This window comes from Ceratotherium simum, chromosome 22 (genome assembly GCF_057802395.1).
Source record: "Ceratotherium simum simum isolate JZ-2026a chromosome 22, ASM5780239v1, whole genome shotgun sequence".
In the NCBI taxonomy this organism is placed as follows: domain Eukaryota; kingdom Metazoa; phylum Chordata; class Mammalia; order Perissodactyla; family Rhinocerotidae; genus Ceratotherium; species Ceratotherium simum.
The window spans coordinates 15,459,197-15,481,009 of record NC_141921.1 but is presented as its reverse complement, the minus strand read 5'-3'; the positions used below and the strand labels follow the sequence as shown (position 1 = coordinate 15,481,009).

At 55.4% G+C, this 21,813-nt stretch overlaps 2 protein-coding genes across 10 annotated transcripts in view; one reads left to right on the top strand and one right to left on the bottom strand.

Moving 5' to 3' along the window:
- The window catches only part of SZT2 (SZT2 subunit of KICSTOR complex), a 56,490-nt gene extending 38,341 nt beyond the window's left edge, over positions 1-18,149 (top strand). For 6 of the 7 annotated variants that reach the window (XM_087446108.1, XM_087446111.1, XM_087446112.1 and 3 more), the window contains 31 exons: positions 496-625; positions 2,667-2,819; positions 2,906-3,008; positions 3,098-3,203; positions 3,290-3,401; positions 4,044-4,162; positions 4,275-4,439; positions 4,705-4,789; positions 4,956-5,120; positions 5,210-5,377; positions 5,757-5,890; positions 6,332-6,498; positions 6,625-6,722; positions 6,813-6,945; positions 7,065-7,195; positions 7,327-7,427; positions 7,501-7,677; positions 7,868-8,135; positions 8,238-8,317; positions 8,405-8,530; positions 8,657-8,856; positions 10,740-10,830; positions 11,064-11,144; positions 11,225-11,299; positions 13,649-13,862; positions 14,273-14,426; positions 14,579-14,701; positions 14,811-15,216; positions 15,348-15,464; positions 17,076-17,144; positions 17,280-18,149. In XM_087446108.1, coding sequence (XP_087302234.1) covers positions 496-625; positions 2,667-2,819; positions 2,906-3,008; positions 3,098-3,203; positions 3,290-3,401; positions 4,044-4,162; positions 4,275-4,439; positions 4,705-4,789; positions 4,956-5,120; positions 5,210-5,377; positions 5,757-5,890; positions 6,332-6,498; positions 6,625-6,722; positions 6,813-6,945; positions 7,065-7,195; positions 7,327-7,427; positions 7,501-7,677; positions 7,868-8,135; positions 8,238-8,317; positions 8,405-8,530; positions 8,657-8,856; positions 10,740-10,830; positions 11,064-11,144; positions 11,225-11,299; positions 13,649-13,862; positions 14,273-14,426; positions 14,579-14,701; positions 14,811-15,216; positions 15,348-15,464; positions 17,076-17,144; positions 17,280-17,423 — 4,395 coding nt within the window. In that variant the 3' untranslated portion in view covers positions 17,424-18,149. The remainder of the gene's footprint in view (positions 1-495; positions 626-2,666; positions 2,820-2,905; positions 3,009-3,097; positions 3,204-3,289; positions 3,402-4,043; positions 4,163-4,274; positions 4,440-4,704; positions 4,790-4,955; positions 5,121-5,209; positions 5,378-5,756; positions 5,891-6,331; positions 6,499-6,624; positions 6,723-6,812; positions 6,946-7,064; positions 7,196-7,326; positions 7,428-7,500; positions 7,678-7,867; positions 8,136-8,237; positions 8,318-8,404; positions 8,531-8,656; positions 8,857-10,739; positions 10,831-11,063; positions 11,145-11,224; positions 11,300-13,648; positions 13,863-14,272; positions 14,427-14,578; positions 14,702-14,810; positions 15,217-15,347; positions 15,465-17,075; positions 17,145-17,279) is intronic. The other variant, XM_087446110.1, reaches the window with a different exon arrangement.
- On the bottom strand, positions 18,141-20,919 carry HYI (hydroxypyruvate isomerase (putative)). 3 transcript variants are annotated; one of them, XM_004441973.3, is made up of 8 exons: positions 20,638-20,917; positions 20,450-20,561; positions 19,305-19,419; positions 19,002-19,080; positions 18,864-18,913; positions 18,691-18,760; positions 18,416-18,550; positions 18,141-18,303 (listed from the first exon to the last, which is right to left on the bottom strand). In XM_004441973.3, the coding sequence occupies exons 1-8, from the start codon at positions 20,834-20,836 to the stop codon at positions 18,230-18,232; spliced, it is 834 nt and encodes a 277-aa protein (XP_004442030.2). In that variant the 5' UTR covers positions 20,837-20,917; the 3' UTR covers positions 18,141-18,229. The 3 variants fall into 3 exon arrangements, 2 of the variants coding, with proteins under 2 accessions (XP_004442030.2, XP_087302250.1); XR_015555767.1 differs by lacking the exon at positions 18,691-18,760 and having other exon boundaries at positions 18,416-18,619; positions 20,638-20,918; XM_087446124.1 differs by lacking the exon at positions 18,691-18,760 and having other exon boundaries at positions 18,416-18,619; positions 19,002-19,097; positions 20,638-20,919.
- Between the last annotated feature and the right edge of the window lie 894 nt (positions 20,920-21,813).

Sequence of the window (21,813 nt, the reverse complement as noted above, 5' to 3'; positions counted from 1 at the left end):
AAGTGTTCTTCTCGTCACACTGTGCTGGCATTAGGGATGTAACAATGAGTGAAACAGAGGGTAACCCTGACTCTCTGGAGCTTGTGTTAAGGGGGGAGGTAGACATTGGACAACTAAATTACACACATTATTTCCATTACAATTGTGAAGACTTCTACAGAGGAAAAGTAGAGACTGCTATAAGAGCACAGGGATCAGACCATCTGAAGTGTCAAGGAAAGCTTCTTGGAAGAAGCTGAGACCGGAAGGATGGTGAACAGATTCTGGCAAAGAGAGGGGCCAAGTGTTCCTCACTGGGGTTCAGCACTCAGATCCCTGAGCCCAGTGATTGTCAGACAGCATCTCTGACTGCCTCGTGATTACTGATGCTCTTTTTGACCTCTGACCCCCAGTAATAATGGGTATTCTCTCTCACCTCTGATCACCCCTCACCACCACCACCAATTTATGAGGGAGTATTTCAGCTCCCTGATACCTTGTTCCTCCTTCCCCCAGCGGCTGCTGCTTCAGGACCTTCATGATAGTCATGTGTGTAACTCTCTTCTGGTGGCTGAGAGTGAAGAAGATCTATGGCGCAGCGAGACCCCCTTCCACTCCCGTCAGCGGGTACCGCTGCCCAGTGATGGTGAGGTCCCACCCAGGATCCTCCCTCACAGGGTGCTGCTGACCTTTCCTTTATCCAACACTTTGGTGAGAAGCTGAGGGCAGAGTCACCATTACTTGGTCATCTGTGTCAAGTAACACAGGGAGGGGAAGGTGGAGAGGACACAAAAAGATCGCTGTATTTGGCTGTTGTGAATTCATTAGTGACTTTAGTGCAAGTACTTTCAGTGGAGAGATGGGAATAGAAACCAGAGGAAACTAAAAAGTGAAAGATGTTAGATAGGTGGAGCAGAGAGTGACGACTATTTCAAGTAGCTTGGCAGGGAAGGGAGAGACAAAATAGATATGGCAGGAACTAAATGGGGGGCAAGGCAGGAGTTTTAAAATAAGGTAGAGACCTGAGCATATTTATATTGCACAGGGAGGGCCGGCCCCCTGGCTTAGCGGTTAAGTGCACGCGCTCCGCTGCTGGGGGCGCGGGTTCAGATCCCAGGCGCACACCGACACACCGCTTCTCCGGCCATGCTGAGGCCGTGTCCCACATACAGCAACTAGAAGGCTGTGCAACTATGACATACAACTATCTACTGGGGCTTTGGAGGAAAAAAATAAATAAATAATATATTGCACAGGGAAAGAACCAGTAGAGGGAGAGGTTGAAGTATATAGGCAGGAAGGGGTCATGGGAGGGGCATCAGCTGTGGCCTGTCTTCCTAAGGGCATGCCTCTGCCTGGCCCTGCCTTGTTTTCCAAAATGACCATCTTTCCCCTGCGTAGTAGACGGGGCCGAGGAGTCAGGGGGAGCGTGGACAAGTAGGCCAGTTCACAAGTGAGAGAAGACCAGAGGGGCAGAGCCTGAGGTCCAGTAGAAGGATTTGCCTTCTGATTGGCTGTCCTTCCAGACAGCCAGGCATGGGACCCCTTTGGGATTTCTGAGATTTCCGGTCATGCTTAGGAAACATGTGAATCTACTTGAGATGGTAATTAAAGTCTCCACACTTCTCCCTTCTCTTACTCCTGCTGACCTCTCACCCCAACTCATAGAGGAAAGCCAAATCATGCCATTCCTTTGTAGTTTTCCCTTCTGGTTTAAAAGTAAAATCAGACCACTCCTTACTTTTAATAGTCTCAGCAAGTCTGTAGACGAACATTCCTAACAGCTCTAGGAGAGTGTGTCTCTCAGCACATCCTGGAATGTACTCCATATCAAAGCAGAGTCCCCATAATTAGTGGACTTCCCAGGATTTTGAAGGCATCTTCTGCAAATTGGACATGAGCTAGGACAGCCAAGCACTTTTACTTCAAAATGACTTCCAGCAGCCTGAGATATAAGACCACTCAGAACCCAGACACAGCCCTTCCTCATTTTAGTCTCTTCATATGGTTTCGTCGAAACCCTTAGCAACCAGCATTCCCTTCTAGACTCTGCAGCCTCCTGGGTGTCCTATACGCCGCTCACATCTGGCAGCAGCTTCTCAAATTGCCACCAAATTGCCACCTTTGACCTACAGGAAGGTTCTTTATCAACCTGGAAAGGGTCAAACAAGGCACTGGACTGTGGCCGTGGGCTCTTGCATGCTGCCACACTGCCCTTTGGGTTCTTCGGGGTGGCTGTCCTCCAAAGCACAGGACATAATTTTCCCCCACTCTGAAGCAGGTGTGTGTAAGCAGTTATACCCTTTTTGTTTTAATGGGGTTATTGTTGCAACTCCCAGTGAGTACACAGATGGGGTATAGATTCTATATTATGTATTATATTATGACAGGGTCAGAGTGTCTTGGCATTGTCTTCAGGATTTTCTCATGCTTTGCCTTTCCTGACACCTCTTCTTAGCTTCTTTTCCACGTCTCCCTGAGATAGTTCTGAAAAGCTTCGTGCTGTGACTTGTCTTCCTAAGGGCATGGTCCTGCCTTCTTACCCCAAATGACCATCCTTCCCCTGCCGGGTAAGACAGGGCTGAAGAGTCAAGGGAGTGAGGACAGGTAGGCCAGTTCACAGGTGAGAAGTCTGTGAGGGCAGAGGGCTATGTCCTGTTTCTGACCCGCTGTCTCCCTTACCCCAGATTATGCTGCTGATGAGAGCTGTGCACCCCGAGGGTACCTAGCAGCCACAATGCAGTTTGTCCCCGGCCATTTCTCCTGTGACGTTGTGTGGGGAACTGTGATTCGAGTCCACTCACGCCTCAAAATGGGGCCCAGCATGGGGGTCTCTCGGGGTAGGTGATTGGCATGAGAGGGTGGGTGGAGTGTTTGGGGGGGAATCTGGACAAGCGGGTTTCCTGAGCCCATGCTGCTCCCACAGCCATCCAGGCCCTGCGCTCAGTGCTCAATGCCTTCTCCGTGGTGAACCGGAAGAATATGTTTGTTTATCAGGAGCGAGCAACGAAGGCTGTGTACTATCTTCGGTATGTGGGCCCTGGGAAGATGGGGTAAAGCGTGGGTCAGGGATGGCACAGGAGAAGGTATTTCCAAAGACATTGCCACTCTTTCCCAGGCTCCTGGAGACGTCCTGCAGTGAGCGGCCATGGGAAGGGGATGCTCTGCCCCCCTCCCTAGCTCTGTCCCGAAGCCAGGAGCCCATCTACTCTGAGGAAGCCTTGGCATGTATCACCCCCACTCAGATGCCCCTGTGCTCCCCTCATACTTGGCTCCCTGGAGCCGGGCCCTGACCAGAGTTTCCCTGCAGGGTCCTCGTTCTCCCCTGGACATGGCTTCCAGCCGTGGTTCAGATGCTGCTCGTCCTGTGGGCCAAGTGGACAGACATATCCAGCTGCTGGTGCATGGCGTAGGGCAGGCTGGTAAGGACTGCGAGGAGAGGGTAGGAGGGGAAGCAGACGAAGTTCCAGAATCCTCTGGGACTTCTCTTAGAGCCGCCCACTCCAGCTCATGCTGTGCTCTGGGCTTCCCACAAGCAGGAGCTGGGTGGGAAAGGATAGGCTCCTGTGATGTTTAGGAGTTAGGACCTGTAGCTGATTGAAATGCAGCTTGGGGAAGAGGAGCCATTAAGGTTGACACCCACCGGGTATCTAGCCTGGGTGACTGTGTGAACAGAAGGTGGTTCCACGGATACAAGGGGTGGGTTTGGGGTGAAGATACTGGGTTCAGTTTGGGAGTTGTTGAGCTTGGAGTGTCCAGTAGGCAACTAGACTCTCCAGCTAATATTTATGGCTCAGTTAATGTGTACCAGATCTTGGGCTAAGACTGTTACATATGAGGTAGATGCTATTATTATTCTCATTTAATGGATGAGGGCACCAAGGCTTTGGGAGGTAAGACTCACTTGTCCACAGTCACACAGTGAGTAGGTTGGCAGAACTAGAACCTAGTGCTGGCTGCCTCCGGTGTGTGGGAGAATGTTTGAGTCTGGGGTTTAAGGGCCAGTGTGGGGGTAGCTGGATCCTCTCCCAGTGTCTCTAGCTTCCCACCGTGACTGTGTCAAGGTCCTGAGATCACAGATGAGCTAGTGCGGGTTCTGCGTCGGCGCCTGGATGAGGCCACGCTGGATGTCATCACAGTCATGCTTGTTCGGAACTGCAAGCTGACACCAGCTGATGTGGAGGTCAGCTCCCTCCCAGACTCCACCATCCCTCCATGGCTCAGCTGCAGGGGCAGGGACAGTCTCAGCTGGAACCTTTCCGCTGAGCTCTGACCCCCCTTCCTGCTCTCTGCAGTTCATCCAGCCCCCCGGAAGTCTCCCCTCAGAGGTGCTGCATCTGGCCCTACCCTGCTCCTGCAGGCCCTGGCTTCCTGCCCTGGCCTGGTACCTGCGGCAGAACCTGCTCATCTTCCTTCACTCTCCCAAGTACACAGACAGCAACAGCCGGAACCACTTCCAGGTGAGATTCCACCCACCTCCACACCAATGTGCACCCAGTCCCCGCCCCCACAGACACCTTACAGTATGACTGTTTTCTATGGGTAGCCCATGTGTACCTCTGCCCATGGCCCTGTGTACACCCAGGCCCCCCAACCTTTATTATCTGCTTGGGTCTCCTGTGCCCTATGTGTGCCTGTCTCCCATTCCCCATGGTGGACACCCATCCCCTGATGGCTTTTGTTCATTTTCCCAGTCTTAGTGTCCTGTGGCTGTTCTCTCCCCAGCATCCACTCCCACCACACGGTGGCCTCCCCGACTTGGATATCTACTTGTATAACAAGCCTGGTGGACAGGGCACAGGGGGCAAAGGTACAGTGCAAGGCCCAGGCCTGTGGCACTACCAAGTGTGGGGGAAAGCCTTTTTTCCTGTCTCGTGGCTGAGAGGGCCTTTCCCAGCCTTGCATCTGAGGGGGATCTGGGCGGGGCAGGGGTCTGGAAGTCGCAGACCTGAGCCTTCCTGTGGATTTCTATCCAGGGGTCGCCTGCATCACTCTAGCCTTTGTGGACGAGGGAGGGGCCCCCATCTCACTGGCATCGTGGCCCCCCTCTTCTCCGGGGCCCCCAGACCTACTGCAAGAGGAGGAATTTGAGCAGCTGACTCAGGTCACTCGCTGCTCAGTCACACTGGACAGTTCTTCAGGTGGGGCAGCTTGGTCAGAGGAGGGGGTGTTCAGTTAATGCTGTGGGAACTAGGGGCACCCCCAAGAGACCCCCCATTCTTTCCTTCAGCTCAGAATGGGGCCCCACGGCTTCGATTGGATGTGTGGGAAAAGGGGAACATCAGTATTGTGCAGCTGGAGGAGAAGCTCCGAGGAGCAGCTCGCCAGGCCCTAGCTGATGCCATCATGGAGCTGCAGCTGCTGGCAGCCTCACTATGTACAGAGGACACCTCTCCAGGTATGCAGAGTCCAGGTCACAGATCCAGGCAAGACAGTGTTTCTTTCAGGTGAGGGTGCAGAGGTGGCAGTCTAGAAAGACATCTCCGAGTCCCCATCTGAAATACACATTCATGATTGTCCATTAGCTTCCCTGCATCAGCAAGGTGACAGCCAGCAGATGTGCGCATGCAGTTGGTCACCCGCTTAGAGAGGGATCTGCCGTTAGGAACTCACTTCACACACACACATGCAGCCATGCACTGTCAGTTGCATATACTGTCATTCACTAACAGGTAGAGTTAAGTGGCAAGTCCCTCTCATACCAGTCTTGGGGTTAGGTTGTCTAGAATGGGGATTGATGGTTAGTGATGGGAGTCTGTAATGTGTGGTGCCTACAGGAGGTCTCAGGAACGGGCCGTTGGAAACCAAGAGCCCTGCAGGCCGAGCTGGCCCCTTTCCTCCTGGCTCTGGCCCTGGGGAGCCTGGGACTCCCCCCAGCAAAGCCGGCCGGCGGAGCTTCTGGGATATGCTGGTAAAGGGAGAACGGGAGGAGGTGGTGAAGTTGGCATCTACCTTCTTGCCTGCCTCCCGGCTCCCCCTACCCTGCCCTACAGGCCTTGCCCCAGATCTTCTGTTACATAAAACTCCCCTGTCCCTTGGATAGGGGTTTACAGAACGTGGCGAGTTCTCACTGATGCAGAGAGAGCCTCAGCTTATTAAGGGCCTTCACTTCCACTTTTCCTGTTGGACCCTCACAGCAGCCTGCAAGAGAACCAGGGCTTTACCAGTGAGGCGGCTGAGGCTCAGGAAAGTTGAGCAGCCTGCCCAAGCCTGCCTGGTCAGCTCCAGTGAAGCCAGGGCCTGAACCCGGCCTCCAAATCCTGCAGGCTCTCATTGCCATTCCACAACGCCTCCATCCTCCACCCCTTCCCGCTTCCCAATAGCCCCTCCTCATTCACTGCATTCCCCCCAGAGTAAAACAGAATGTGGGGACTTGGGTTCCCCCAAAACAACCGATGACATTGTCCTGGATCGGCCAGAAGACTCTCGGGGCCGGAGGCGTCACAAAACTGAAAGTGTTCGGACTCCTGGTGGAACTGAGCGGGCACCAGGCCCAGATTCTGGAGCCCAGAGACAGAGGTGTGTATGTGTGTTGTGGTGGTGTGTCGTGGGAGCGTGTGGTATGAAGTCACAGGTGGGTATTGGGTTTGTGTAAACACACCCATGTCACTTATGGGTGTGAGGTTCTTACTCCTGCTGTCTCAGACGCCGGACCACACAGCTAGAGGAGGGCGAGGTGGGGACCCTGCAGCCTGTGTTTGCTCGTGTCACTCAGCGCTGGATGGAGTTTATGGCTCAGATTGGTGAGAGCCCAGCCCCCCTCTCCCTTCCTCAACCCTGTGGCCTGGTCCCTGTCCCACAGCCCCACCGTGACTGCTCTGCTCTGGATCCAGGTTGTGCCTCAGTGTCCAGGATCTCCACCCACATGGTGTCCCGGTTCCTCCTCCCATCCGTCCTGTCTGAATTCACTACTCTGGTCACCTCAATGGCAGGAGACACAAGTGTCCGCATCTTTGAGCAGCATTTGTGAGTTTGGGGTCTCATGGAGGCTTTGTTGGCGAGTGGGGGCTTAGGCCCAGGGAGGTGATGGCCAAGGAATGGGACCAGGGATGGTCTGCTTTCTGTCCGTCCCTCCCTCCCACTAGGGGTTCAGAGCCAGAGATCTTCAGCCCTTGTTCGCTTGGACAGCTGGGCCCAACTCCCCGCCCAGCAGCTGAGCGGCATCTGCTGCTTCTGGGAAGGAATTTCTTGCAGTGGAGGAGACCAACCCAGCAGGGTGAGGGCACGGCCTTGGGGAGGGTGTGTTCAGACTGACTGATCATGTGGTCTCTGACCCTGCAGGGGGCAGGGTGAGGTCAAGGGGGATCTGCCCCCACACCCCCATTTTGCCCCTCTACCACCCTATAGCTGCCAAAGCTGTGCAGCGCTTCGAGCCAGGAGGCGACGGGAGTTTGGGCCGAAATGCTCCCCGGCAGCGGTTCTTGCTGCTGGAGGTCTTGGACAAGAAGGTAGATATGGGGCCAGGGGCTGGGTGGGAGAAGGGGTTCTGTGATCCCACTGACTCTGACCCCTGACTTCCAGCTACAGCTGCTGACCTACAACTGGGCTCCAGACCTGGGGGCAGCATTGGGCCGAGCACTGGTTCGCCTCGTGCAGTGGCAGAATGCGCGCGCCCATCTCATCTTCTGCCTCCTCAGCCAGAAGCTTGGACTCTTCCATCATTATGGCCAGTTGGACTTCCCAGTGCGGGATGAAAAGGTGCTGCTCCCTCCTCCAGTTCTGGCTCCTGAGTGGTCGGTTAAAGGAAGTACCAGCTCAGAAGCAGGGGAAGAGGACAGACTGAGGGCAGCAATAGCGGGGAGGGAGAGTCAGAGAGGAGGCCACGGGGTGGGAGAGAGGGTCTGAGGGCAAAGGCCATGAACACATTGTGAGGCTCCATCTCTCTCAGGAGCCAAACCCGTTCCTGCTGCCCACCATGGAAGCAGAGAGCCTCATCCGGAGTGCAAGTCCCCCCCTGAGCCGCGAGCAGGGCCGGCTGAGTGGGTCCTCTCGGGGTGGGGGCCCCCATCCTTTGGACACATTCCCCTTCGATGAGGCTCTGAGGGATATCACAGCTGCCCGCCCCAGCTCCTCACTCGGCCCTGTGCCCAGGCCCCCTGATCCTGTCACCTATCATGGACAACAGTTCCTAGAGATCAAGATGACAGAGCGCAGAGGTGAGGGCACTGGGCTGGGCAGCCGGCAGGGGCAATCTGTGGAGTCTGGGAGGGAGAGGAGCGGCAGCTCCTGGGGTCACTACTACTATCTCCAACCCCCAGAGCTGGAGCGCCAGATGAAGATGGAGAACTTGTTTGTAACCTGGCAGCAGCGTTCCGCCCCAGCCAACATGCCCATCAGTGTGAGTGACCGAAACCCGTGTCCTCCAGGAGCATCCTGTGACCCTTCCCTGGCCACCACTCTAGTGCTCACTGCCCCATTTCCCCAGGCTGGGGAGCTGGAGACCCTGAAGCAGTCATCCCGCCTGGTGCATTACTGTGCCACAGCCCTGCTCTTCGACCCAGCTGCCTGGCTGCATGGGCCCCCAGAGACCTCTGGGCCCCCTGAGGGGCAGGTGAGGCTCAAGGCTCCTGGATTTCTCCCATGGGACTTCCCTTTACCCCACAGTGATCTCCATTCCTCCACCCCCAGTAGAGTGTTTGACAGTGGGTAGAGCCTTCCTGAATCTCCATTCCCACAGCGGCGCCATCGCCCTGAGTCAGGATCTGGGAGCCGTGAGGTGCCCACAAGCTGCGAATCCTCGGATGTGCCTCTGCCTGGCGCCCGTGAGGAGCCTTGGCTGAAGGAGCTGAGCTTGGCTTTCCTGCAGCAGTATGTGCAGTATCTGCAGAGCATGGGCTTTGTGCTGGTGCCGCTGCGGCCCCCCTCGCCTGCCCGCAGGTGAGCCCGCCTATTCCTTGCCTCATCTTCTCCTTCTCCACTGCAGGTGAGGCCCCACACGCCCTTCCTTGGGCCCACTTGGACAACTCAGGCCTTGTGCCTGTTCATCCTGCTGGGCCAGCACACATACATGAGGATCTTGGACACTTGCATGCAGCCCTCACACACATCCTGTAAACCTGACACAGCCTGTGGAACTCATGGCCGTGTCCATACACAGAACTGTGTACATTTTCACAGAGCTGGTGCCCACCTATCTCTTCTGTGCTTACATGCTGATATATATCCACACACATGAATCTGGTACATGCTCCTAAGCTTCTGGACCTGGTCTTAATGATTGCTGTCCTGGTCACCCATTGACCTCTCCTGAGATTTTACACGGTTCCTGGCCTGGGAAGTCCTTTTCTCGGCAAGGTTAGTTTTTTCCCTTACCAAGGACCCCTGCACTGGCCCTGCTTGCATCACTGTCCTCTGGCCTATTCTTGGTCATGTTACTCACTGGCCAGTAATGAGAGGTCTGAGTCTTGGGAAGTAGACAGCCCCTCTGTCACGACCTTCCATCTCTCCAGAGCCCAGTGAGAACTCCACAACCACCTTTCCCATCCTGTGTCAAATCCCAAATTCCCTTCTCTGTGGCCCCTGCTCTCTGCTCCTCTCAACATCTGAGCCTCCAGATTCTGTGTTCCCAGCCCCTCCTAGTGGCTCTATGGTAAAATATCTGTTCCTGGTATACAGTTACTTTCGTGTCTCCAGATTTGTGAGTTTATTTTCTCCCCGCTATTTCACTTTGATGCCTTTTCAAGCTAGTAATTATAAATTGTACTTCCTTACTCAAGACACCACCTTGGCCAGGAAAGCCAATTCCAACTCCTTAGTGTTTTTGTCACCATCTCTCCACCTTTTTCAGAACTTAGGAAGAGAGGATAGGCCTGCGACTCCGGGACCCCGCCCCTCTCATTTCTCAGGGACAGACTCCAAGGAGGAGCTCAGCTTGCTGCCCTTGCCAGCCAGGTCTCAGCTGTAGGAGCTCCTTGGAGAGACTTAGTTCGTATACTTTCCATTCAGTTATATTCTTCCCAGAATCTGAATTCCTTTTTAAAATAAAAGACACTAGGTTAAAAGGTTTGTTTCCAGAGCAAACCTTAAAAAGTTGGGCCTTCCTTTCTCACCAGCCTTAACTATCACCAATCACTAGTCAGGTCTCATCTCGATTTCCTTGAGGATTAAATGGGACATTTCTTGTCGCAGAGGCTTTGACACCAGAGCAAGCATCCTGGAAGTATAGCTCCTGAGTGTAAGGAGTGGGTCTCACTCGCCCTTTCTGTTACGTCCTTGGCCACAGTGACCTCCCTGCTCTCTTCTCCCCTTGCGTCTGAGTTGAGAAATGAAGAGCAGGGGCCTGTGGAATGCTGAGACTGCCATCCCCCAGTCCAAAGAGGAAAGTACCTGAGCAGGGCATCAAGCATCTCCTTCAGCTTTCTAATGAAATCTCACACACATCACTCTCTCCCTCCCTGCTGCCCCCAATAAGCAGACCTCTCCATCCCCTAGGGGGTGTCTCCCCATGGTCACAGCGGCCTCCAGCCCTACCCTCATCCTCTCATAGAGAGGCCTGGTCTGCACCTCCCCACTGAGCACTGCCCACTTCCCCTTAAAGCACATGCTGCTGTGCAGAGAGCCCTGCCCTGCAATCTAGACCTGGACTCCAGTCCTAGCCTTGCCACTCACTCACCTGGGCGCCTCAAGCAGGTCCTCCCTGTCTCCGGGCCTGTCTCCTCTTGTGCACACAATTGCACATGAAGTGGATTCTGGGTCTGATAGCCGTAATCCTCCACTCCACTGGCCTGCCTCATGCTCTTGTCCCTCTTTCTTGTCTGCAGCACCAGCCGGCTGCGGGCCATGGCTATCCTTGGAGCAGAGGGTCGGGGCTCCTTCTCCTGCCCTAAAACCAAGACTGATGGGAGCCCCAAGGTAACACGTCATCATGTACCTTCCCTGACAGTGAAATCAACGATACCAGTGTCACTGAGCCTGAATTATTTTCCTGAGGCCTGAGGTCAATGACCCTGGGTAATGACTAAAGTCGTTGATCCCAGCCTGACACCATTAAAGTCACTGACCCAAGGGACTTCTTCCCTGCTCGTCTGGGGCTCGGTGAACTCCCAATCCTTGCCTCTGAGCCCCAGTCTTTTTCCTTTCTTCAGAGCACTGGTTCTCTGGTCACCACCTACCACCTGCAGCGGGCACTGCCCGGGGGCATCATCCTCATGGAGCTGGCTTTCCAGGTGAGCAGGAGGAACACTGAGTGGGGAGCCAGACCCAGCTGTCTCTTGCCCTCCTGACCTCATCTTCATCCTCTCTCCAGGGCTGTTACTTCTGTGTCAAACAGTTTGCCCTGGAATGTTCCCGAATCCCCATGGGGCAAGCTGTCAACTCTCAGGTATGTGGCAGGGACAGAGGAATATGGGGTCTCAGGCATGGTCAGTTCATCCTCAGTGTGCTGTGGCCAGTACGAGTAGTGCGTGGGCTGTCTGGCCCAGTGATGATCTGATGCTCTGGGCTGGCTGGGTCAGTGATCATTCTGGTGCTGTGACTGGACCATCCACCAGTATCACTCTGCAGGTGGTCCAGAGCTGTTTTCAGCTGTAGCAGGAGGGCAGAAGGCATTCCAGCACAGTGACTGGTCCAGCCTGTGGTCACTCTAGCACTGACAGCCTGGTGCTGTGGTTGATCCATAACCACAGATGTTTAGACAGTGAGGACACTTGAGTGTAGTAGGTAATCTGACACATGGGTAGGTCGGTGCCCTGGGGAGTCCTGGTCTAACCTAGAGATGGGGACAACCTGGCATTGTCAGTATAGTCACTAACACTTAGAAGGTAGACTAGAGTTCCCACCCACACAGGGTACCCCAGTCACTTAGTTGTTATTTGTGTCCCTGACTGTCTGCCTCAATGCAGGGCCTCTGTACCCCATGAGGGCTCAGCACTCAGAGTGCTCAAGATGGCTCAGAGGATCAAGTGAGGTCAGGGACCTGCAGCCCCCTGTACTTGAGTTAGTTCCACTCCTTCAGGTTGCCAGGCATGCTCTACAGGGGCCTGGGCCTTCTTTGTGCCTCACATTTAGTTTCTGAGAGATCAAGATTTGCCTGGGCCCTGTCTGTCACCCTCCAGTACAGACAACACAGACTTCTTTCATATCTGGACAGCTCATACCCCGTCCATAGATGGTTGCCTTTAACTTGGGTGTGGATACCTAGTCTAGTCATCACAGGATAATGTGATCCAGAAAACCTGGGTGACTTTATGTGTAGTAACCTTCCTGGGCCAGAGTGCTCAGAAGGGAGCTCTGGACGGGCAGTAGGCTTTCCCAGCTCGCTGTAGTATTGGAGGGAAGGACCCACCCCCGTCACTCTCCTGAACTTCCTGAAGTCCTGGCTTCTCTGCCCACTGATCGCCATCCAGCTTAGCTCTCTCTGCTGCTACTTATCTAATCTCAAACCCTGCTTAGATTTCTAAATGGCTTTGATATTGCTATTGTTTAGTAAGTCCTTAGCATACATACTAAGGAAAAAGGAGAGTTTTACTCCTACTGTACAGATAAGGAAACTGAGGTTCATGGAGGTTAAGTAATTTGCCCCCGGGCACACAGCTAGTCAGTGGCAGTACTGGGCTCTGACTCTGAGGCTCCTTCTTGGCTACTGCAGTCTATCATACTGCCTCTAGCTTTATGAAGACCTTTACTTGGTCTCCTGGTAGATGAGGAAACTGAAGCTGAGGGGTTGTGACTTACCCAAGGTCCTGCAGCTACTCTGCCTCCCAGGCTATTGCTTCTTCTCCAGTCATTTATTTCCTTTCCTGTTAACTCCTCTGCCCAGTGCTCCCAGTGGAGTGGTCAGGTAGATTCTGCCATTCAGCACCACAGATTCAATTGTTAACACACTTTCAGAAATGGTGATTTCCACCAAGAGAAGCACCAGCTCCGTGTCTCTGCCTTCCCTTCTTCCTCCCTCAGTGGTTCATTCATGCATTCACTCACAGATCAATTAGAGGAGGCCCACCCTAGCCTAGCCTTGGCAGGATGTCCCAGATGAAGCTTTATGCTTGAGTAGGAGTTAGCCAGGACTGGGGATCGGGAAGAGCAGTGTTCCAGGCAAAGAGAAGATCAGGTACAAAAGCACAGAGAGAATATGTGATGTACCTGGAAGAGTGAGTAGCTTGATGGGAAGATAAGCTGGAGAGATGGGGAGGGGCCAAGAAAAACTTTCTACAGTAAGTGATTACACACCTGGCCTACCCGCACCACCCGTTTAAAACTGTAGCTGCTTTACTCCTTGATTTCCCATAACACCATCTCCTAACATACTGTGTACTCAGCTACTCTAATGTTCACTGTCTTATCTCCCCACCACCAGAATGAGAGGGATTTGTTTCTGTCCCCAGTGTATCCCGGCAGCTAGAGCAGCACCAGGTAGGCACGTGGTAGGCACTCAGCAAGTATCTGTTGCGTCACTGAATCTGTGCCAGACTTCAGTGGACTCTGGGATACAGGGTAAAAAGGCCCATCTCTGAAGATAGTCAGTTTCATGTAAACAGAGAATTACAACACAGTATGAAGAAGAGAATATAACGAGGAGGGCTTCCCACAGAAGCTATTCTGGCAGAGGGGCCCACAGCAACAGGGTGAATCTTGAGCTGCCTTTTCCAGTGCAAGAGCGAGGGAAATAGGAATGTGCTGAGCAGCCTGTGCTGCCGTTTCCTAACCCAGCCCCCTGCTGCCGCCTCCCCAGCTGTCCATGCTCTTCACGGAGGAGTGCGACAAGGTGCGAGACCTGATGCACGTGCACTCATTCAGCTATGACTTCCACCTGCGCCTCGTGCACCAGCATGTGCTGGGCGCCCACCTGGCACTGCGGCACGGCTACCACCTCACCACCTTCCTGCGACACTTCCTCGCCCACCACCCCGATGGGCCCCACTTCGGCCGCAATCACATTTACCAAGGTTGGTGCCCAAGGGCAACTAGTGAACCAGAAAAAGAACAGACCACAAGGTGTCCCCGAGCCAGGGCCAGTGGGCCCGCTGCTTGGGGCCATATCTTGTCTCTGCATCTCCTATCCCATATTGTCAGTCGCCTCATATCACCTGGACCCTGGCACCATGTCTCTGTCTTAAGTTCGTCACAGTCTGTTTCATATCAAAGGTTAGATCCTGTGTCATGTGGACCCTGCCCTCTGTCTGTCCTGAGCCACTCGTCCCATCTCGATGTTCCACAGGAACTTAGGAGCTCCCCAGAAAGCTTGAGGCCTGAGCCAGTCTGCCTGTCAATCAGAGCCTTAAGGACTCCTATCCCTCCACCCCACCAGATCAGTGTGTCTGTCCCAGGTTCAGTGTCTCCTGTGACTTGCCCTCAGGGACACTGGAGCTCCCAACACCACTCATTGCTGCCCACCAGCTGTACAACTACGTGGCTGACCATGCCAGCTCCTACCACATGAAGCCATTGCGGATGGCCCGGCCAGGGGGCCCGGAACATATTGAATATGCCCTGGTGTCAGCGTGGCACAGGTAAGGCGGAGAAGGGACGCCAGCGTGCACTCTGGTGGAGCAGAGGTCGGGGCCATCCTTGCAGTAGGGAGACCCATGTTTTCTTGGGCAGAAGGGATGGGTAGGTTTCATTAGAACCTCAGGGTTGACATCTCTCCACCCCCACTGCACAGCTCTGGCTCCTACCTGGACTCGGAGGGACTTCGTCACCAGGATGATTTTGATGTTTCTCTGCTTGTCTGTCACTGTGCTGCACCTTTTGAGGAGCAAGGAGAAGCCGAGCGGCATGTTCTGCGGTGAGCACATCCCCTTGAACGTGCCCATTGCCCAGCTGCGACCCCCGCGCCCTTACCCTGTATGTCTCAGGCTGTGACCACCACACTCCTGCTCCCCTCCTGACCCCAGGCTGCAGTTCTTCGTGGTGCTCACTAGCCAACGAGAGCTCTTCCCCAGACTCACTGCTGACCTGCACCGGTTCCGGAAGCCACCCAGACTTCCCCCTGAGCCAGAGGCTCCTGGGAGCTCAGCTGGTAGCCCTGGGGAGGCCTCAGGGGTTGTTCTGGCCCCTGGACCAGCTCCCCAATTCCCCCCATTGGCTGCAGAGGTGGGCGTGGCACGGGCACGGCTGGCTCAGCTGGTGCGGCTGGCTGGAGGGCACTGCCGTCGGGACACCCTCTGGAAGCGCCTCTTCTTGCTAGAGCCACCAGGGCCTGACCGGCTGCGGCTAGGGGGGCGCCTGGCCCTGGCTGAGCTGGAGGAGCTCCTGGAAGCAGTCCATGCCAAATCCATTGGGGACATTGACCCCCAGCTGGTAAGGGGCTGTGGGTTCCAGAAGGGGCTGGGATGGATGCTAGGAATTCCCCAAGCAGCCAGAGTAGGGGGTGCAGGGGTCTCAGAGGTGGCTCTGGGACAGCAAATCCAGGCCTGTGGACCCTCCCCCAGGACTGCTTCCTGTCTATGACGGTCTCCTGGTACCAGAGCCTGATCAAGGTTCTCCTAAGCCGCTTTCCCCAGAGCTGTCGCCATTTCCAGAGCCCAGACTTGGGAACGCAGTACCTGGTAAGTCCCCCTGACCCTCCTCTGAAAGGAGAGACACAGCAGAAATTCTCATGAGAAAGATGACAGGTGTCCCCCATCAAGGAGCCCCAGCCTGATGAAACAGGCTCTGCTCTGGAGGGAGGCCTAGATGGAATGGGACTACCGATAAATATGAAGCCCTCTGAGCACTAAGAACAACCTAGAGCTGTGCCCTCAGAGGCTGACAGAAACACAATCCTTGGCTAGAGATCTGAGGGCCAAGCTCCGGAACCTCAGCATCAGTGGCTGGCCTTGGAGACTGCAGACCCAGAAAGGACCTCTCGGGCTTTAAAGCCTTGTTACCCGAAGTGTGGTCCTCACACCAGCAGCATCAGCCTCCCTCCTGGTAGCTTGCCAAATGCAAACTCTCAGGCCCCTCTCCAGACCTATGGACTCAGAACCTGCCTTTAGCCAGATCCCCAGCACGTTAGAGGTTGAAAGCACTGCTGGGAAGAACAGAAGCTATGGTGCTGGGCATGGATGTGGGGATTAAGAGACTAAAGAGATGGGCCTAGCAAGAGCAGTGGTTCAGGAGAGGAGTCGTTCAAGAGAAGACTTCAGGGGGCCAGCCCGGTGGCACAAGTGGTTAAGCGCACACGCTCAGCTGCGGCGGCCCCAGGGTTCGCCGGTTCGGATCCCGGGTGCGCACCGACGCACCGCTTGTCAAGCCATGCTGTGGCGGCATCCCATATAAAGTAGAGGAAGATAGGCATGGATGTTAGCCCAGGGCCAGTCTTCCTCAGCAAAAAGAGGAGGATTGGCAGATGTTAGCTCAGGGCTGATCTTCCTCACAACAACAACAAAAAAAGAAGACTTCAAAGGGAAAAATAGGAGTTGGTCTGTGGTGAGGGGTTCTGCAACAGCGTGCTTGTGGGGAAGGTCAGTTTCAAGGTTTTGCAAAGGGTCATCCAGAGAAACCGAGGTTAGTTTAGGATAAAGCTGTAGGCAGGTGTGAGTAGATGGGGGTGCTCCTGTGGGCAGTGAGAATGCTGAAGCAGGAGTGGTTTGGGGGATGAGTTGAGTCTGAGGTCCATGAGGACCTTCCAGGACCATGGTCTAGAAGGTCTATGGCCATCGGGATTGGAGCTCAGGAGAGAGAGATCTAGGCAGCATCTGCATGAACAGGTGGTCACTGAAGCCTTGGGAGTAGAAGAAATTGCCCAGGGAGAGATCACAGAGCTGAGCATCAGGGACAGACAGACATAAGGGGACAGTCCCAAGGGAGGTCAGAGATATACAAGGACAGAACAGGAGGGGCCGTGTCAAAGGTAGAGAACTCTCCTTCATTGATGGGCTTCACTGTGCCAGCTTTGCATAGGCCCTCTAGATAAATATCAGGAACCTTCCAGTCAAGCGCCCCCTCCTCATTCTGATGAGGCTGCGCAGGCCGACCAGGAGCCAGCAAGGGTGAGGACTGAGGTTCGATTTGGAGATGAGGTCCTGGGTGACTGTGGAGTGCAGGTGGGGTCAGGTGTGGTGATGGAAGCCAGCTTTCCTCAGCCTGCTCCCACTTCCAGGATGCCCTCAAGGAGGGATTGTGCCTCCTCAGGTGAGACAAACCTCACTCCCCACCTCATTTTGTCTTTTCTGCAGGTTGTGCTGAATCAGAAGTTCACTGACTGTTTTGTGCTAGTGTTTCTGGATTCCCACTTGGGAAAGACGGTGAGAACAGGGGGTGAGGGGCTTTGTGTCAGCCTAGTGGGAGGCTGTCCCCGAAATGCTCACTCCAGAGCCTGCCAAGGTTGGGGTGCCCACCCTGCCCTCTTCTCACCACTGCACCCCCACCATGTTCCCCAGTCTCTGACAGTGGTTTTCCGAGAGCCCTTCCCGGTACAGCCCCAGGACAGCGAGAGCCCCCCTGCCCAGCTGGTCTCCACCTACCACCACCTTGAGTCTGTCATCAACACAGCCTGTTTCACCCTGTGGACCCGCCTCCTCTGAGGGAGGGGCTGCTGAATGTCACTGTTCCTCGAATCATGGATCTATAAGATTGCCTACTTGAAGCAGAACTGACCAGCCCTTCTCGGCCCCAGGGCAAGCGTGGACACTGAGGGACACCAAAGGCTTTGGGAATCTATCTTGGGGGTCTGCAGCTGCAGCCTGGTAGCAGGGGCTGCCCTCCCTGAACACTCACAGCTGCTGACCAGCCCAGGGCTCCAGAAGGTCAGGTCAACTCCCTGGGCCCTTCCAGAAAGGGACTCCTCTTTCTGCTTACCTGGTAGAGTCCCAGGAATTCTTCACACCAGGTGGCAAGCACTCACCCCTTAGAGCTCTTCTGCCTGAATCCTGCCTCCAAGTCTTTGATTGCTGTCAGCTACCCGCCTCTGCCTTCCACTCCCCATCTTGAGCCCTCTGGCCTTCATTTCCCACTGGGACGTCACTGCTGGACATTGCCATTGAGATGAGACACGTTGGTTCCAACCCCAGCTCTGCTTTTCAAGCACCTGTGACCACAGGCAAATCCCTTTGTTCTCGGACCTTTGGTTTCTCATCTGTACATGAGGAGGTGGGCTCAAAAGCTCTCCCATCTCCACAGCAACACTGGCACAGACTGGAGGACGTGAGCATGCGCTGTATGTCCCTTCTCAACAGGAGGGAAGCAACCCGGAGAAACTGAAGGTTTAGACACTGTGTGTCCCCAACAATAACACGCATAGGAAATGTTCAGCAGGGTGTCTTTAATTCCGAGGAGACTCAGGATGCTCAACTCACTGTCCCACAGAGGCATGCGGGTGGGGTGCAGGACCTCACTGGCTGGCCTGTGGATGGCCCCGCCTATCCCAGTATGAATGGAGCCAACTCAGGCCTTCTACTGTGTCTCCTGAGGGGAGGGGGAGGCAGTGGCATCTCAACTCATGAGGAGAAAAAGAGCCCCTGTCCCTCCAGAGCTCCCTTCCCCAGGGGCAAGCCTGGCACCTCAGCCCACCCCTCACCTTGAGGCTGGTACTCGCAGCCTACGTAGCCTTTGTAGCCTTCATCTTCCAGCAGTTGGAACAGATAGGGGAAGTTCAGCTCTCCAGGGCTGCCAGGCTCCCCCCGGCCTGGGACCTGTGCCACCTGCACATGCCCTGGGAACAGATATGGGTGGATGTGGGGCCCCAGGCTCCTGCTGAGGCCTGAGGGACAGATGCGGGGGGCTGAAAGAGTAAGAGGACAGAGGAAGTAGCACAGCAGACTGGGAAGGAGCAAAGAAAGGGACCCCTCTCACCAACGATGGGCAGAAACTCCCGGATGTTTCCTGTCAGGTTCCCATCCATGATCTGCCAGTGGAATATGTCCTGGGGCAGAGACTGCCACAGTCAGAGACCCCTCAGGCCCCACCATTCTTCCCAGATTTGATAACATGGGCCTTCTGAGAAGCACTCCCTTTCTTCCGCTTACCATTTGTAGCTGGAGGTTGGGTCTTCCCACCTTCTGCAAGATGGCTGCCGCTGGGAAGGAAACCAGGGAGGGGGCCATGAGACTCGAGGAGAGCACAAGAATCAAAGGGACGGGGGAAGGACAGGCTGGGGGTCCTACCCTGCTGGGGCGTATCCAGGAAGTACTGGGGGTCAGTGACACGGGTGTTGATGGGCTCCAGCAGTCCCACGAGGTTCTCCTAGCACCATGTTGGATCTGTGAACACAGCTCTCCCCCAGGTTTGTCTCCCATCACTCACTCACTTGTCAAGCAGCTCACCAGTCTCTCTGACCTAGGCCAGTGCCCAGCCTTGTGCCTCATCGCTCCCCATACTGTGCGCCCCCTCCACACACACACACACACACACACACACACACACACACTCGTGTAAGTGTGTGTCTATATGTGTTTTCACTGCCTCACCTGAGCCAAAATCCCAGCGGCGTGCCTCAGGTTCTCCAGAAAAACGGTCTCCATTTCACCCCTGACTGCTGCTCGATCCGCCCCCTGGGGTACTCGGCCGGCCATGAGGTGAATCCTGTGAGGAAAATGGGACTGGAGGGGGCTGTGGAGTCCATCCTAGAAGCCCGGGCCTTCACTCCCTCAGCTCCCTACATGCACCTCCTCCAGCCGCCTTCTGGCTATGCCAGCCCTGCCCTCCCCCAGGTGTCTAGTCCCTACCACCTCGCCATGGTGCTCAGGCGTCCCAGCGCCCTCAGGCACTCCTGTGTCAGCCCAAGGCCAGGCCCTTTCCCAGATCCCTTTGGGGGTCAACCCATCCTCCTGCCTCCAAGACCTCAGTCCCTCACTTAGCTCCCGCTGACTCAATGTCTCCTTTTCCATGTCCCTTCTCAGCCTATAAACATGTCTAAGTCTCACCTTTTAAAAATGACCCTTCCTTCTCAAGAATTCCATGCTGCTTGTCTGACTCCTTGCCTCTGTTTCCTAGTTTCTTCCCGGCTGTCCCCGCCCCCACCAGTAATGACCCCTCGTTGCTGGTTCCTCCTCAGCCTATTTGCCCTCTGCACGATTTGACATTTATTTGATCGCCGCACTTTGAGCCTTCCACCTGCTCCCATCACCACTTGATCTTTCTCAGCCACATCCAGCATCTCCAGCCTCGTGAACTCTGAACACACGGAGCCTCCTTTTGCCTCTGGCCACTGCACCCTTGCCTAGGAGGAGGGAAGCAAATGCCCACTCCTTCAAGACCCAGTCCAACATCACCACCTGCGAGAAGCTTTCTCTGATCCCAGTTAGGCTCCTCCTCTGCTCCCACAGCCTCCTTGAATTGACCTGTCCTCAGATGGCTCGCTCCCTACGTTTACTTTGCTATCTCCCTGGTCACACCGAGCTCCCAGCGTGGGATCCCAGCGTGAGGTGAGCATGACAGAGCTGCAAACTGAGAACGACACACTGACAGATAACTACAAAAGGCAGTTTTACAAAGGACCAGGACTGAAGGCGTGGAGAACGGCCGGTTCGCTCAGACTCCTGAGTCTCTCAGACCCCGAACGAACGTGCGGCAGGGTCTTGGGTCACAGAGCGGGGAGGAGAGGCTAGGATACCTGGGACAGCCCAGAGCCTTGGCGTACAGCACGGCCTGCTCCAGCCCCTCTCGGAAGGCCGCCTGCCCCCCGGGAACGGCCCCCAGCCCCATTTCCCCCTTCTCTCGGTCTCCTGCGGAGAGAACGGGCCTCAGCCCCCAGGTCGGGCACCCTGCACCCCCGCCCCCGCCCCGAGCCCCGCGGCGCACCCGGGGGCGTGTTGATCAGCACCATCCGCAGCCCCGCTTCCCGCGCCGCGCGCACCAGCGCCTCTGGCGGCTCCGCGTACGGCCAGCCGACCTCGGCGGCCTCGAAGCCCGAGCTGCCCGCGGCCCGGAGCCGCGCGGGGAGGTTGGGGAGCTCGGGGAACAGCCACGACACATTGGCTGAGAAGCGCAGCCGAGCCATGGCCGGCCGGGAGCAGGGGCGCGGGGCAGAGTCCGGGGCGGAAGCGGCGGGGCCCCGGGAGGGCGCGTCCGGAAAGAGCCCGCGCAGGAGCCTGGCCCGGCCCGAGCGGGGGCGCGCTGGCGCCGCTTGCCGGGCACCGAGCTTTCTGTGCCGGCCTTTTTGATGCGAAGAGCGGTGTGCTGTAAAAACTGTGGACAGTCCCGAAAAGTGAAAAATTTCAAGACAGGAGGAAGAGACGCGCGGGCACAGGCGAGAAGGCGGAGCGAGGGCAGCGCGGCGGGGCGTGGGCGCCGTAGAAGGTGGGGGAGCCCCCGCGCCCCCTGGGCTGAGAGCCGAGGGAGGGAGCGAGAGAGAGCCGGCCCGCCTCGAGGGCCCAGTTAAAATGAAGGAACGTGGACTTGAACAAATGCTTGGTATTTTCCCTCATTATAAAAATATCTGTTCATTATGGAACATTTGAAAGCTGTATGACGAAATAAAGAACGTGTAACACACCGGTTATCGCGCCACTCACCCGCTGACTTTCCCTTAGAGATTGGAAAATAAACGTGCCGTTTTTTCGTAGAAAATTCTGATCATACTATATATGTGGTTTTATGGCCTGCTTTTTCATTATTATTATTTTGTGAGCATTTCCCCATGTTCTTCAATGTTCTTCAAAGTCATTGCATTAGCTGCTCATTGTTCTATAGCTAGGCAGCCCAGAATTTATCATACTACTTCGTTGGTGAACATCGGGGTTTTTCAACGTGTGTGTGTGTGCGCGCGCGCTATAAAAGCACTTTAATGCACCTCTTGGTCCCATCTCTGCATCGTTTTCTTGGGTTCCTTTTGTAAACATGTCCATTACAGAGTTCGCCGGCCCAAAATCCTTTACAAGGAAAACTGTCCCCACCCCGGTCTTCACACTGAGCGGCTATGGGCTGTCCCCTCTTAGCCCCAGCTGATTGGACCACGGAAGGACATCTGATCCAAGG